General features: G+C 37.7%; 1 protein-coding gene across 1 annotated transcript in view; it reads left to right on the forward strand.

The window, feature by feature from the left end:
- The window catches only part of THSD7A (thrombospondin type 1 domain containing 7A), a 214478-nt gene that overhangs the window by 167334 nt on the left and 30133 nt on the right, over positions 1-17011 (forward strand). The window contains exons 15-16 of the mRNA XM_074863607.1: positions 12793-12971; positions 16602-16607. Coding sequence (XP_074719708.1) covers positions 12793-12971; positions 16602-16607 — 185 coding nt within the window. The remainder of the gene's footprint in view (positions 1-12792; positions 12972-16601; positions 16608-17011) is intronic.

Below are 17011 nucleotides of genomic sequence, written 5' to 3' on the forward strand. Positions count from 1 at the left end.
ACTACAGTGCAGTATTTAAAAGTAGAATGATGGTAAATTGCTAACTAGGTATTTTAATAGATAAAAATAAAATCTTGTGTTTTTTCCTGATAACTGTACCTGCAAATTGGACAATAAAGCCCTGTAGAAGAATCATCAGAAAATAAGCAGACACAGCACAGGACTATTTAGGAAAGGCTGAAATTATTTGCGCAGAATTATTAGATAGCTCTAATCTCGTTAAATAACCTCAATCTCTACCATTTTCTCTTCAGCACCTTAACAGGCATGCACTGACCTGAGTTCAACAGCACATAACACTTTGTGTAATTCTGTGATGTGTAAAACTAAGATGCTTAAAGACTTTATATTCTTTGTATTCACATTACTCCTGGAGGGAACAGTGTACCTTCCTAAAGTGGATGTATCTATAGTGTTAGAATCAAAACTGGCACTTTCTGATTTTCAGTGAGCCAGAAATATGCTAATTTACATCGCTGGAGTTTTTGTGTTCATTTTTTTTCCTGCTTGCAGTGCAAAATTGTATCTGAACTATTGGTATGAAAGGCTGGATGTTAGTCTCAGTGCCATTAAAAGGTCAATGTTAGTTAAATTTCTACTTTCTATTGTTAAATTAAGATAAGAGAAATTTCTTTTATTTACTTGGATAAAGTTACAAGAGCTAATCAAAGAAATTAAATAACTTAAGGGGATTTTAATTAGCACTATTAATTCTGTTTACAGCTATGATAAATTAGAAACTGAATGTATCAAGCCAAGCTGTAGCTGTAGCATATCTTTGTGATTCAATGGAAAAGTGAGCATTCAGCTTGATACCTTAAAGCAAAGCTGGAGTACAATTTTGTGAAGAATTGTCTCTTATGTTTATTTTTATTCAAAATCATCTTTTGCTGTAGTTAACTCATACTGAAAGATAAGTTTGTATAACTACATCTGAATGACAGAGTCTAAATACTGAACTCTCTTGGGACAGGAAATCTCTCTACTCTGAGAATGTTCTTTAATTCTGTTCTCAGCTGTTTGCTCTGGGTTGAGGTCTGCAAAGATTTCGTTTTGTTCTTTTGAGTAGTCTAAAGAGGAGACACTACACTTGTTTAGCCTGACCAGGACCACTTGGCATCTTTGTAATACCAAAAGACGCAGCTACCTCTAACAACCAGCAGTTGTGTGAGCACAGATCTGCCTGGGCTGGGTAGTTGTCCTGAGGGAATTAGAAAGCTCCTCAGAAAGCTGATAGGGAATGCTGAAAAAAGTCATGGAACAATCTGAATTGTTCAGAAGACACCATTATAAAATAGAGAACTGAAACTTTTTCCTATTTCTCTGTTGATTTTTTAAAAGCTTTATGTGACACTATGTTAGAAATCAGTATTCTTTCAGAATACTGAAAGTCCAGGGTGACTTTTGAAAAGTGGAAAATTATAGTCCATGGGAAACTAGAGAGACTGATGGCCTACTGCCAGCTAGTTTTCATTGACTCGAAGAATGGGGGCTGTCAGGTTGTGTGTCAACAGCCAAGGAAAGAAACATAGGGGAAGAAGCTGTCTGTCCAAGAGCAAATTGTGGGCGTTGTATGGGGTAGGTAATGTGCTGCTTGAAGTAGCTTGCAAGCGGAGGTGGGAACTCTTTCTTTGTGTAGAATGAGCATGGATATAGCCGCTTTCAAGCCTTGACAGTACACGTTGAGGTGCAATTCCACTGCAAGAATCAGAGAGAGATAAAAGAGGAATAAGAAAATGGAAAAAAGGGATATTCTCAACCATCTTTATTTACCCTGTTATAACCCTTCGTGATAGCAATTTCTAATCTAATGGATTTTATCAGTGAATGTTGCCTACACTCACAGTGACCACAATGAATAATAATCCAGTGGAAAAGCTACTAACAGTACATTGTTATTATACCTACTATAGCCAGGGCTACTGTTTACATGCTATTAGCAATGACAGGCTCCAGAGACAACCTTCCCAAAATGCTATGTAGGATTTCTCTATTTTCTTTTTTCTTTCTACAGTTCCATCCCATTTTTGTCATGGGAGATTTGAAGTCTCTTTTAGCTCTCTTTGTAAACTGGAAATGTTTGTGAGTCATTACTATATTTATTGTAGGTTGGGAAGCCTGAACCCTTTGGGTTTTGGTGGTGTTTTGTTTTGAATTCTTTCTCTCTAGATCAGTTCTTTAAGGTGTCTGGCTCTTTGATTTATTTTTTTCCCCCCTGTTTCATTACCTGTTTTTGATAATGAAGCACAAGGCATCTGTGTGTGTTTTTTTATCAGTTCCGCTTGAGGGAGCGAATACCTTTATCTTGGTCCATGGCATAGTGCATGGGCAGAGGAATCTTGGAATTGCTATTGAACTAATCGTGCATTCCTTGCACTTCCTAAAGTTGTTTAACAGGAATTTCAGTTGTACAGGCAATGAGGTATCCTGAGTTTGATGGTAAGGAATTAAAGTCATGCTAAGGAACATGTCACCAAAATTATGGTTTCCTTTCAGCTCTTCTAGAACAAAAATCTATTCTTGATAGCTGTTGTACATACACATGGTACAGATTATTTCTAAGACATTGTGGTGGTTCTAGTCAGATTTGTTGTACAGGTCTCGATACAGCAGCCTTCCACCTCTGATGCTTTGTCATCAGATCGAGACCTTCTCCTCCCCTTGAGGGTACTGAATAGTGTTGAACCTAATTTATTGTCTGCCTTCAGGATGTTTCCAGGTTCAGCGTAGTTTTGCAGATACAAGGGGGCTACAAAAAATGATACAGATTTTTCAATCAAATTTCAGTATTTGCTTGCTGCCTTTTCTGAATATCTCGTTTGTATTCATGAATTACGTTCTGATGATTTATTTTTCTCAACATGTATAAACTGCTGCTTTGCCAGTTAAATCTTATTTTATATCTTGCCAGTATTTATGATGGTTTTGTTGCTATTTTCATGCCGTTGGTGTATGACAGTTCTCCAGTTTGGCATCATTTCTAGATTTCAGTCTGCTGTTTGCTTTTTTCTTTAAGAACAAACATAAAAGCTGTATTATGCCAAATCAACAAGGGACGTCTGTGGTATCACAATAGTTACCCCACCTGCTAGCAAATAAAAGTGCCTTGTAGCTTCCCATCAATCTGCTTTTAGTTTTTCAAGCTAAACTTGACAGGACTCATAATTCAAGCCTGCTTGGGTTATTTTTGTAAATTGTAACAGAGTTGCTTATTTCCCTACATAAATGATAACATTGAATTTTTCACTAATTTTGTAACTGATCCAAACAAGAAGAGTCAGGTTTGTCTGCTATGTTAACTGCTTTATTCAGAAATCTGTTTTACTGTTAGTTCCTGTAAGTCTGCTATTTCTTTTCCAAGTAGTATAGTATGTAATCACAGTTTTTATGGGATATGATTTGGCAAATTACCTTGGACCATTATTTAAGGGAACATGTACCCTGTGCAGCGTCCAACTCTTACTTGAACTTTTGTTATCTCCTGACACTATGAAATCATGAGGTGGGCACTTCTTCACCTGTGACAACATCCTTTAAATCTCACAAGAGGGATGAACTACACCCACACAGATGTTATTAATGTATCATGGGATATGTTGTGTGATATAGTAAAAAGCCACAAGAAACTCAAATTGCGAGACTGTCAAAAGTTTTATGTAAATACTGCCATGTAAATTTATGAGGCCATGAACAGGTCAGTGTTGCAAATCATGCTGTTTCGAGTGGGAGGAATCAGAAAACAGACGTGCTCTGCAGTGCCAAAAAATTCACAAGCTGTTTGTTTTGTGAAATGTGTGCTTATAATCAAAATTTGGTTGACTTAGTCAGAAAAGAAAAGGTAAACAGGAGCAGAAGAATAAATACTTCAGAGCTCTTTTTACTGCTTGATACATCTTATTTTAAAAAGATTTGAGAAGAGTTAACTAACAGTTTCATAGACACCGAGGAGCTAAAGGGAAGGTGTGACACAAGCAAGGCCCTAAATTAGTAGACCCATAAGAGGATTCTTGCGCTAATCTTTGAAATTTTGGATGTAGTTATAAAATCCCAAGTACAAACTAGTTTCTCAAAAAGACAGGAGTGATCGTATCAAAAAAAGGAAAGGCAAAATATGGTTAAATAAATCTGTTGTTACTGCCGGTTGAGAACACTGGAGAAGCAGAAGGCAGAGTTGTTCTGAAGAGGGTCCTTAGCTTTCTGTAGCTTAACAGGTGCTTCAAAAGAAATCCCAGCTGAAAATAAACCTAAGTTTTGGCTGCAGAGGGATGAGGTGGGTTTTTTTCTTATTTTCTTTTTTATCTGTGGTTTTTTTCAGTATTATGTATGCCCAATATTTTGATTTTTCTTTTCAAAATATTTTGTTTCAATTTTGAGCTAGATTTATTGGCAAAAGAGTTAGCACCATTCAGCAGCCATTTGAAATATTCTGCCGCTGGTATTTTTCAGCCATACCAGTTCTGTGGTGTGGGCAGGAATTAACAGCTGACAGTTGTCAGCAGATGTGGTAATGTCAGCTAAAAGTGGTAACTGAGCTGTTGTTTACCTGTTTTCCTTAATGGAAGACACATAAATTGCCCTTTCTCTGGTTCCTGCTTTGTTTCAATACTACATAGGTAATTTTACTGGAGAAATACAAAAATGTATAGTTCTCATGATAGTCAAGTGTGAGAGGTTTTTTTCCATTAGAAAAGCAGCAGTTGTTTTTCATAGCTTTATCCCTGTCATCACTAGCGTACTAGAGTTCTGTGGATAATGACATGTGTCTGCCAACAATCTGTTTCAGTGTATTTGTGAAAAAAAATTGAAAGAGAGTCTCTTCAGGGTCCCTTTAAACTGTACCTTCAAATTTTCATGACAAAAAGTCAAAAGCAGGCCACTGTCATGCTTATGAACTACACTGTTTACTCTTTGATATTTAGTTTTCCTCCATCTTATATCAATTATGAATCATGACCCACATAAGCTGAGCAGTGGTTGTGTTTGTGTGCGCGTAGCGAAGGCATAGTAGCATGGCAGACAGATGCAGTATTTTTATATAGGTCGTATTACCCTTCTTAATTCATGTCAGTTTACTGTTAAGACCTTAGGCACAGTCAACCAGTCCAGGATAGTTTGTCTGCTGCCTTATTAGTGTGAGATTATTTCCCCCTTTAGCATTAATTAAATGAGATGCATTGATTTGTGCTGACTCTACAAAGGCCTCCATGGCTACAAGGCTTATGTGGGGGATTAGAGAGAAATATCTGTGTATCAGTGAATACTTTTACAACAGCTGCTAGGAGTATCAATGTGAATCAAGGAATTTTGTATTTACTTGCTTATATGTGTGATAGTAAAATCTCATATGTGATATCAGAGTCTACAGGGTCCAAGATGTCAGTTTGAACTTGCTGTATCCACTTGTATTAGGATTTTTTAAAATATTTTTTTCCACTTTCAATATTCTAACCTGAAGCAATGCAAATTTACCAAAAAAACTAATTGAGACTTTCTGCTGAGTGTTTATTCTGAAATAAATATATTTCCCATTGGAGATTGTAATCTAGTATGGTAGTAGGCTTAGATGCTCGTTGTTATTAGGATACTTTGCTGTTTCACAGCTTTTTTTGAAGATATACAAGATGACATATTTGCCTGTTGTGTGTTCTCTAGGAATATGCTACTTATTGCCCTGCACCAGAAACACTAGTTTAGGCCTCTGCATTATGGTACCACCATATCTGCCCTGTCAACAGGATATCAGTCATGAAGCAGTCATCCATCAACCCCAAGACCTGTAGTTAGCTCACCAGAGGCAGAACTGCTGATGCAGAAGATAGTTAAGCATTAACAATTGCTCTCAGGTTTTGAGGTTTTGAAGGGTAATCCTGGGGAAAAAAAAAAAAAAAAAGTCTTCTGGAGTTCAATTTATCTTTCCATGGCTAGGCACAAATATGAATAGTCTCAGGAAATACATATATTCTGTTACAAATGACATGCAAATAATTGTATATTTCTTTGTCCTGGAAGATGAGATCCAAGAAATTTATATTTCCTTGAAAAAAAATCTGTGTTAAGGAACATAAACCATTCTGACATTGCAGTTTTTTTCTTGGAAACATAGCATGACATTTTAGTCATGAAAGCAGGAGCACAACTCTGTCATTCCTAAGGATGAAAGTGTTCATGTAAACACTTTCTAAGATGTTCTTTATGTCTGCACCCTTCAACTCAAGTGGTCAGTCTGTTCTTACACATTGCAGGTGCAGTTTGTGGAGAAAAATCTTGTATCCGCCTGCTTAACCTGCTTTGTCATTAGACAAAGTGTGAAGTCCATTAAAGTCCTACATTATAAATTATCTATCACATCTGTTAATGACTTTGTTCTGGGAGTCCAGATTTTATAGCCAATTAGCAATGGGACAGTAAACCTTTCCCTTTTAAAAATTAGTTCAGTTCATATTCCTAGTGGTTCAAAGCCATTTGTTAAATTGTGGCTCAGTAATAAATCGTTAATGATAAAATAACCACGTTCTCGCTCATAGTACACAACTGCCCATTTCACAGCCTTGTGAAGTTCAGCTGATAGGAGTTGAAATAACTGAGAAAATACTGCAGTGGGAAAAACAATAGGCCTTGAGAGATGGGCATCTCTTTCCATTACCCTTCCAGACCACACAGGGCCAGTGCTCTGTCCCACATTATCTCAAAGTCTCATCTCTCCAACATCTCTCATATGTGGGAAGAAGGAAGAGCTGCAGGAAGCATGCAGTGAAAAACTTTAGTCAGGAGAAGAAACAGCAGGTAAAATATGAACTGCTGATGTCTAGAGAACATATCTTCAGCCTTTACAGTGTTGGTCTTCTATTTCACTGTCCCTCCCCCACCTTCACACTCTTTTCCTCAGCTCTTCATAGCTGTTTCACTGTTCTCATTCTTTCCTTCTCTCTGCATCTATTGTATTTCTACCTTGATAATTTCTTGCTTGTTCTTTAAACTTCAAGATTCTAGCATGACATTTGTTGCAATTATATTACACAACTTTTCTGTGTGATATAATTGTGTGATATTCCACCATACAGACGGGCCCCACACACACATTAGACTGCTTCCTTAATAAGATTTTACACTGTCTAACACAAGGAGCACCCTTTCAAGGATGATTAGAGCAGAGTGGAAACAAGACTGAAAAGTGAAAAATGGCTCACTTATGTCATTTTCATGTAAGAAATTATGCATTTGCATCACCAGACCCATTTGGATGTAATATTTCTGGTTTCTGTGTTTCTGTGTTTTCTGTGTATTTTTTCTGTATCATGATATGCCCTCTTTTCACTTGCTAAAATTTTTACAGTGTGGACAAAGTTTACAAATACAAGTACCTGAAATTTAATAAAAACAAACAAACAAAAAGGGTATAAACCTTCAAAGTTTGTGAACATCTGCTTTCTTAGATTTGAGGAGAGATTGCCATGAACTTCTGGAGATTATCAACTTTAATCACCCTAAAAGATATGTTGACAAAGGCATCTGAGGTGATGACATGCTTCAGAGAAGCTTTTTCTGAAAAGTACCATTATCATATAAACATAAATCATCGAATGGGTTGTGTTGGAAGGGACCTTAAAGATCATCTAGTTCCAACCCCCCTGCCATGGGCAGGGACACCTCCCACTAGATCAGGTTGCTCAAAGCCCTGTCCAACCTGGCCTTGAACTCTTCCAGGGATGGGGCATCCACCACTTCTCTGGGCAACCTGTTCCAGTGTCTCACCACCCTCACAGTGAAAAACTTATTCCTTCCATCTAATCTAAATCTACCCTCTTTCAGTTTAAAGCCATTACCCCTTGTCCTATCACTACATACCCTTGTAAAATGTCCCTCCCCATCTTTCCTGTAGCCCCCTTTAGGTACTGGAAGGCTGCTATAAGGTCTCCCCAGAGCCTTCTCTTCTCCAGGATGAACAACCTCAACTCTGTCAACCTGTCCTCATAAGGAAGGTGCTCCAGCCCCCTCATCATCTTCGTGGCCTCCTCTGGACTCTCTCCGGCAGGTCCATGTCATTCTTATGTTGGGGGCCCCAGAGCTGAACACAGTACTCCTGGTGGGATCTCACGAGAGCAGAGTAGAGGGGGAGAATCACCTCCCTTGACCTGCTGGCCACACTTCTTTTAATGTGGCCCAGGATACAGCTGGCTTTCTGGGTTGTCAGCACACATTGCTGGGTCATGTTGAGCTTCTCATCAACCAACACCCCCAAGTCCTTCTCCTCAGGGCTGCTCTCAGTCCATTCTCCATCCAGCCTGTATTTGTGCTTGGGATTGCCCCGACCCATGCTCAGGACCTTGCACTTGGCCTTGTTGAACTTCATGAGGTTTGCACAGGCCCACCTCTCCAGCCTGTCCAGGTCCCTCTGGATGGCACATCCCTTCCTTTCAACATGTTGACCGCACCACACAGCTTGGTGTCATTGGCGAACTTGCTGAGGGTGCACTCAATCCCACTGCCCATGTCACCAACAAAGATGTTAAACAGCGCTGATCCCAACACTGACCCCTGAGGAATCCCACTCATCAGTGCTCTCCACCTGGACATGGAGCCATTGACCACAGGTCTTTGAGTGCGACCATCCAGCCAATTCCTTATCCACCGAGTGCTCCATCCATCAAATCCACGTCTTTCCAATTTAGAGACAAGGATGTCGTGTGGGACAGTGTCAAATGTTTTGCACAAGTCCAGGTAGATGATGTCAGTTTCTCTTCCCTTATCCACCAATGCTGTAACCCCATCGTAGAATGCCACCAAATTTGTCAGGCACGATTTGCCCTTAGTGAAGCCATGACTGTCACCAGTCACCTCCTTATTTTCCATTAGATGGGTAGTAAATGGAGTGGAACAAGTCGTTTGCAACAAGTAATTTTCTTTCTTTAATTCAGGCTTCTTTCTTAGCTAGAGAAATATCTGCAAGAAATTTGAAGTCTGCTTCTGCCTGAGTTCTAAGAGAGTCCAGTGGAACAGCTAATAATCTGTTGAGTGAAATAGTGAGGTGCATGAGAGGACAAGAATATGCCAAGGGATGAATATGCCAAAAATTTTTTTATGTCAGATGTAACAGGGTCATTTTCATTCTACACTCTTCCTATAGAATGCAAATCGGAGGCCATAGTCTTTTTATTTCTTCCCCTTGTCCTCTGTTTTTATTTGTGGAACATTCTTCATTACATTTCACTTCCTGTGGTCAGGAGATACCAGAGTAGGCTCTTGAGGGAATTGCACTCTCTTTGTGCTTCACCAAGATACTACTTTCGGCAGGATTTTCACTTCTTTTCTCCTCTTTCTTTGTTTTCTGTCCCTATGCACTATGTCTTTACAATTGTCTTGATGCTATTTTCTGAGCCATTTATTTTTCTCTTCCTTCTCCTTGTCTTTTCTTACCCTTTCCTCTATTCCCCCTCTCTCCCTCTTTTTTCTTGTGTCCCTTCTGTTGTATTGACTTCTGACTTTTGCCGTGAAAAGTAGCTTCAGTCATTTATTTTCTTTTCTCCCTGTTTGGAGGAGTCTTGGAAACTGTGAAACCCCTTTCTGGATCCCTTTATTCCTTCATGTCCTTGAGCTATTTTTTATCCAGTGTTCTTAGTATAGTAGTGGTTAGGAGTTTTTTATGCTTATCTTGCATCTTGCATAATAAGGAGTTTTTTTCTCTCTGCTCTCTGTTCCACATTTGTAGTAGCTCCAAACCTTCCTACCTTGGAGAGCTTCTTTTTATGCCTTCAGCTATTGAGTCCATTTCTGTTGTCTCCTTCATGTTTCTTTTCCATTCTTCTTGTTCAGCTGGTTAATTTTCACATGTGGAGTTTGGGTCTTGATGCCAGTTTTTCTGAGGAAATAGGAAGGAGAGAGGGGAGAGCATCACACGCCAGGTATCCTAGAGATGGCATAGGAAAGAGCTATATGGTGAGCAGAAGCTATTCTATGAAGCTTGTAGGACTAAGGACCCAGTGTAACATCGCAGTTCAGTATTTTTTCATTATAAAGTGGATGGGAAGTATCAGCTGGCCCACTGCATCCTCTCCAAAATGTGTTAACATATAAACAAGTTTGTAGTTTTCCATGTTATAACTCTTACGAAGACACTATACCTGTAATACGATGCTGTTCTGGCTTTATTGCATTCTATGCTAAAGCAGTTTTAGTGGCTGACCTCAATGTAGATATTTCATAGACAGTGTGAAAAAAGGTTGCTGTAGTGGTGTGATTTCAATCGATACTTTGTGGAATCACCTGAACTATAGCTCAGTGTAATTAAAATGTTACCTGGGACTTAGTATAGTATAATGTATTTGTTACTACATCTGTCTGCAAGATTCTAAAAATCTTGTTAAACTTTTTGGCTAACATTCTCATTATCTCAAAAAAAATCTTTATTGTCCTCATTTAGATGGGCTGAAGGGAAATAAAGCAAAATAGTTTCTAATTGGTCAATGATTTTAGTTTAGTATGTTCCACACAGGCTCCTTTTGCTAGGCTATGAAGTATTCCCATGCTATAGTTGTCTAAGTCCCAAAATATCATGATATCCTGGAGATCTTTTTCTATGACTGGGGTAAATTGGGAAGATCCCTTTGAGATTAATTAAGACCAATTTAAGATAGTTCAGAGGTTTATGGAAGTCCTTAAAATAAAGTGTTCCTGAAGCAGCCTGTACCAGTTAAAGTTACCTACTTAAGGATGTACAATATATTTAAAGCAACTTGAATTTTTTTTTCCAGACATTAATTACAAAGGCAGAAATTTAACAAGTGCTAAATGGCATAACTCTGTTATAGTAGAAAGGTTTCTCCAGAAAAAAATGCTTAGAAGTTATATTGAAAGTCAGCATTTCAGTATTTCAAGAAAATTCACAGAGAAGTAAAATCTTCACTTAGTTCTATCAGACAATAAATATGATGAAACGCTTGTTTTATTGCTTGGAGAGAGTTGTTTCTTTTAACTTTTTTGTTATCATGCATTTTCATTCAGTAATTTCTTGATTGTATGAGTATGGTTTTGTATAGCACCTAAGGGGGTTCATTTCTGGTGAAGATACAGAGTTTAATATTTATGCAAAGTTCAGTGTAGGATGGGGCTCTGAGATAGGTGCATCTGATTTCTAAGACTCACTCAGAGGTCTCAGGTAGGGTGAAACATAATCCATTTTGTATTTGCTACTGTAGAGCAATCGATGTCACCACCTCTGATATGCAGTGATATGATCTTCAAAAATATATTTTGTCTAACACAGTGTACCTTTCATACGGTATCACTGAGCTGATCAATCCAATGGCAAGAGATATTTAATAAACATGCTTGTAACTCAAGCTAATAATATTCTAGCCATTTTAAGGAAGATACATTTGGTGAACAGTAGTTTCACAGTGCTCAAATTCAGGATGTGCTCTGTATATTTATTTAACTATTTAACACTTCCAAACAGAAGAAAGCTATATAGGATAAATTCATCACCTGAATTTGACCGTAAAATATTCTGAATGATAGTGTATGTTTAAAAAAACTCCACCCTTCTGTTCTATGTATCTAAAACAAATTAATGGAAGCAACTAGAAATATGTATATAGATTTGAAATCTTTTAATTGTTTCAATTCTTTACACATCTTGTGATTGTTTGTTATTGGTTGCTTTTAGCAGAGACAGAATAGCTTTACTTGGAAGTATGGGTTAAAAACATAAAACTGCTAATATCAGCTCTGATGAAAATGACAGTGATTGCTTTCAAACTAAAAAATAATTCAAGATATGTGAGAAACATTTGAAACCATGCCTAGCAAACTGTGCCAGTCATTTGAGAATGATCTTACCCAATTATGTCTTAATTTTGCAACTGTGTTCATCAAATATTTCAATTCCCTTTAAATGCACCGAGGCTTCTTTAATCTTTAAAGTGAACATTTGCCAACATTAAATACATTGCAGATCTGACACAGGAAAAGGGAGAGGAGAGTTCACACAGGTTTAAGGTATAGCTGTAGTAAAAATGCAGTAAAGGCCAGCTTTTTATTTGAGGTTTTATAGCTTCTGCTGTAAATATTGGCATAAATGACACATATTGTAGAGCTATGACATATGTTGCTTTTGAAAGACATTCAGTGAATTGAGGCCTCATGTTACTCCCTGAAGACCGTGTCGTACCCCTTTCCAACCTCTCAGGACTGATGACTTATCCAAACCAAACATCTGCTTTTCCATTCAGTGCAATTATTCAGTGTGCTACTGGGGGCAGATGGTTGTTAATCGGCAGATCATTAATGTGGCAGGCCACTCTCTCTTTCTAGCCTTAGAAAGGTCACAAGGTGTTAAGTTCCCTCGCTCCAGGCTGGTAAGGTGCATATCTTTTGATTCAGTTGGATTTTTGAGGTATAACTGCAATTGAATTACTTGATACAGGCTTTTAATTAAACCTTTTTTCCTTAGAAAAAATAATATTGTTTTTACAGTGTAAGAATGGTGCAACCAAGAGATGCTTAGTGTCAATTACACTGTAGCTGTCAGAAAGTTTGAATGCTGAAATCTGGTGAGTGTGAATCCTAATCAGATAGCGGTGAGGATGCTCAGCTGCTACTCTAACACAATCTCCCAGCTATATGTGTCAATTTTCTGCAGAATTTAATTTAGCCCTAATGATGAAGAAATCTCTCTATTCACACAGTCCTGTCAAGTCAAACTTTGGACAATTTAAATGAAGTAGACGAGGGCTTCAGGGAGAAGTGGCAGAGTGACATGCTGAAGAGATTTCACTTTCTTTTCCATTCATGCAGGTTATATTGAGGAAGCCTGTATTATTCCATGTCCCTCAGACTGCAAGCTCAGTGAGTGGTCCAACTGGTCTCGCTGTAGTAAATCCTGTGGGAGTGGAGTAAAGGTTCGGTCTAAATGGCTTCGTGAAAAACCCTACAATGGTGGAAGACCCTGTCCAAAGCTAGATCATGTCAATCAGGTAATTCGATTTATATTTACATTATTGATATAGCTTTTTCCATACCTCAGATAACCCTTTTAGCTGTATTGTTTGTTGATGTAGAAAAACTATACAACATAAGGGGCAGATGCAGGTAGAAGGAGGACCATGTGTTGGCTTATATTTCCTCAATCAGCAAAGGATCTGCCTTCATTACTTCCTCATCTACAGGAACTCAGCACATTGTCTGAACTGTAGATTGCAGACAATAAAACATTCTTACATGTGGATTGTGAAGACCACGTTTCTGAAGATCTTCTCTTACAATGGTTAAAATGTCTCATTACAGGTGCTCAGACTGGTAAGATTCTTAGTGTCATTCCCTGACCATCTTAGATCAGAAAACACATTGAAACTTCTCAAACACTCACACAGTATCAACCCAGTGACCCTTAGTGGGTTTTAGTCAAGCTGGAGCTTGACCTTCCAGGTACACTTGCCCTGGCACTGCAGTTCCAGTCAGGAATGCACCTCTGAAGTCAATCTCCCAGTTGTCCCACTAACCACACTTGATTTTCCAGTACAGATCAGTCTGACTGCACAGTCTGGATCCTCTCCAAGTGAAACTAAGCCAGAAGATGTAATCCAAGAGCACACTGGGAGTGCTTTGACCACTAATGAGCATTTAGTCTTTGGGACCAAGTTTAGCACTAGTCCAAGTCAAACCCCTGAAGCTTATTTGCTCCTATTTGCCTGGAGAGTTTTAGAAAGAAAAACCTTCCTTGTCAATTAACTTATGCTCTTCAGAGTTGATTTATATTCATATTACTGTTGAATTTAATTTAGTCTGCAGAGGCATGTTAAACAGCCACACGGTCTCCTCTCTAAATATTCAAAGATTAAAAAAAAATGTGCTGTCAATTTACATTTGAATAAAAATGCATGTACTTAATATTATCCCATTGACATTTTGCTAGCACAGAGTGAAATGGCTTGTTGATCTAATTTTCTACTTTAGAGAATGTAATTAGTTCTAATTTAGAAAATAATAAGTGTTAAACTGCAGCTAATAAACTAAGTTTGTGATCTACTTTAACAAAATACAAACTAGAATGAGGCTTGCTGGATTTGGGTCAACATGTAAATATGCTTTAAATTAGGAGGAATGTGTTTCAATAGAAGCAAATTATAGTCTATACAGAAGTCTTTTTCCTTCCTTAATATTCACGTAGTACATAATAAGCTTGTATTTTTCTGCATCAAAGGTGATTTTGCTAGAGGTCTGTTAGCCACTTTTATGCAACACTATTGCCCCCTTCTGGTACTTTGACTCGAATTTGATTTGTTGCAATGTTACATGGTACTTGCTAAATAATAATAGATCATTCAAAATGTAATTATTGTAAAAATAAAATTGAAATATAGTACTTTCATGACAAGGGAGTTCTACAGATAAGTTAGGAATGTCGAAGAATATAGAGGCTGTATCTTTTAATTTTAAGTGCGTTCACTGTCAATTTGGAAACATGCAGGGAATACATGTGCATTCTAATTTTGAGTTAATTATTTAATCTAAATGTGATCCACCATCTGTTAAGATGGAAAACTAATGATTCTTCAGAATATTTATTTTAGTTATTAAATGTAATTTATTTATGTATTTATTGCTTAGATATGTAACATGCTTATTTGCATAAATACAAAGCATAGTGTTTAGACGGGTCTCAGGTGCCCACAAGTATGTGAAAGATAATTAACAGAGGGGATATGCTGTAAACTGAGATCTAGGAATGATGAACTCTGAAGAAAGACTGCAACATGTTGTCTAGCCCATGGAAGAGAAGATGGGAGGGAGGATGCTGGCACTCTGCTAGCATGTACATAAAAGGCTGTTGCAAAGAAGGAGGAAATAATCCATTTTCCATGCCCATCGTGGATAGGATAAAAAGCAGTAAGCTTAGACCGCTGCAAGCAGATTTGGGTTAAGCCTTGGAAAAACTTTCTAAAAGTAAGGTTAGTGAGACATTGAAATAAAGAGCTTAAGATGTTTGTCAAGTTTTAAGAGCAAGTTGTTCAATGTCACTCAGGGCTGACATGTATTTTGGAGGGGAGCTAGATGAATGCTAGGTGACTGCTAGGTGTCTCACTGAGTGTCTTTCCTCCTGAGCCATGTATGCCAGGGTGACTCCCAAACCACACTCCAAGTGAATGAAGCTTGCTCAGTACTCACTTCACTAGTCTAAAAGTCTTCATAATTACAATACTAATAGCATCAGTTTGTTGTAAAATCATGTCTATGGCCTTCAGAGGATTTCAAATGAAGAAACTAATCTGAGACTGTTAGAGAAAATAAGGACATCCCTCTCTTCACTGTCTCCAGGCATTATTTTCCCCCTTATCCAGCAGGTGGATATGTGATCCCTGCACCACCAGTCATAGTTACTTGCACTGCAGTGTTATGCATATCCTTGCACTGCAGTCATAGTTACAAAAATGCCAGTAGGGTCAGGAGAACACCACTAAACACATGCAATGCACTATAGAGTACTCCTTTGGCTTTCTGGACAGATATCAAATTTTTATGTTATTGGAAAGGCTGTTGAATATCTGGGGTTTATGTATTTCTTCTTATGCCAACCAGGGTGAGAAATATAGATACATTTCTCTAAATTAAGGTTTCCCTATTCTCATTTTAGAAATCCTGGACAAGAATAAATAAAGTGCCACTTCTCATGTGACTATAAATTGTGCATGGAGTCCAGTACCTTCCTTAACATGCATTTACACCACCCATCTTAATGCCTGAGTTAATGCTTATGTAGTTCAGAGAAAGACCAAATATTCTGACTATGCTGGTCGTCTTGTGTGTGGGATGATCAGCTGCAGAGTGATATATCAAACTCTCTATGCATTCATTGTCAAAGACATTACCTTTTTGTGACTGGTGGTATTAAGTTGCAGGTTAACTGATAAACTGTCAAACCACCAGCCCTCTTATTTTACCCAAGCAGTGCTGCGGAAAAGAAATCAAGGACTCATTTAAGACAATGTCTTAGATTGTCTAGAAACATTAGTTGTGCTGACTTGATACCCAGAATGATATGTGAAGGTAGTTGATATAAGATAATTTTGAGGCAATGGGCTTTAAGTAATCTATGCATAATTAAGATACTCAATAAATGACTTGGGAACTTTGGAAGGATGAGAACTGCCAATTCCTTTTATTCCCCTGAATCTATTGCACTTAGTGCTGTCAGAACAATTTAAAGTAATAGAGAAGTCCAGTACCCTCCAAAACCATTGAGGATTTTCTCTTGTCTTAGGGAACTGGGTTCCCTACTGTAATGATGCTCATTATAGGCAAAAAGGGAAAACAGTTTCATTGTATGTTAGGGACTGAAAAAGAGATGCCAGTTTACAGTCTCTTCCCACTAGTTGTGATTTATAAACTTCTATTTTCTTCCAAGGGCAAACTTCTTGCAAAAATACCTCATGACAGCAAGGGAGATCCAAGAGGAAAAATTGGATGCCTTTTGCTTGACAGAAGTCATAGAATATTGTTTGCAATAAAAGCTAAATGAATGCCATTTAAATACCTATGCTTCACTCTAATCGTTGTTTCTTTTTATCTTTGGTTTTCTTTTGGGTTCATGAAAATACTTTCTTCAGGCTCAGGTAAGAGTTTCTAATATAGAAAGATGACATTAACTTGTGCTTCCTGATTGTGCTCCAATGTTTACATTGTCTGTCCTTTATTTGTAATGTATGTTTGAGAAAATATATAGAACACTTATATTACTATATAAGTAACTATATATTACTATATAAGTACTATATAACTTATATTACTATAGAAGATACTATTTCAAATTTTATTCAAATCTAAACATAATGCTGATGCTGGTACACAAATATATTAGAGTGATTTTAAGTATCCACAGTGAAATATAAAGTGAAACGCTATACATTGGTATAATTTACCTTGAGCACACCTCTCTTTAGAAATACAAAAACCCCACAAATAATAACAGTGGGATGGAATAGTTGGGGAGAGATGTGAAGAATAGAAGTAAAGTTTT

This window comes from Strix uralensis, chromosome 1 (genome assembly GCF_047716275.1).
Source record: "Strix uralensis isolate ZFMK-TIS-50842 chromosome 1, bStrUra1, whole genome shotgun sequence".
Classification (NCBI taxonomy): Eukaryota; Metazoa; Chordata; class Aves; order Strigiformes; family Strigidae; genus Strix; species Strix uralensis.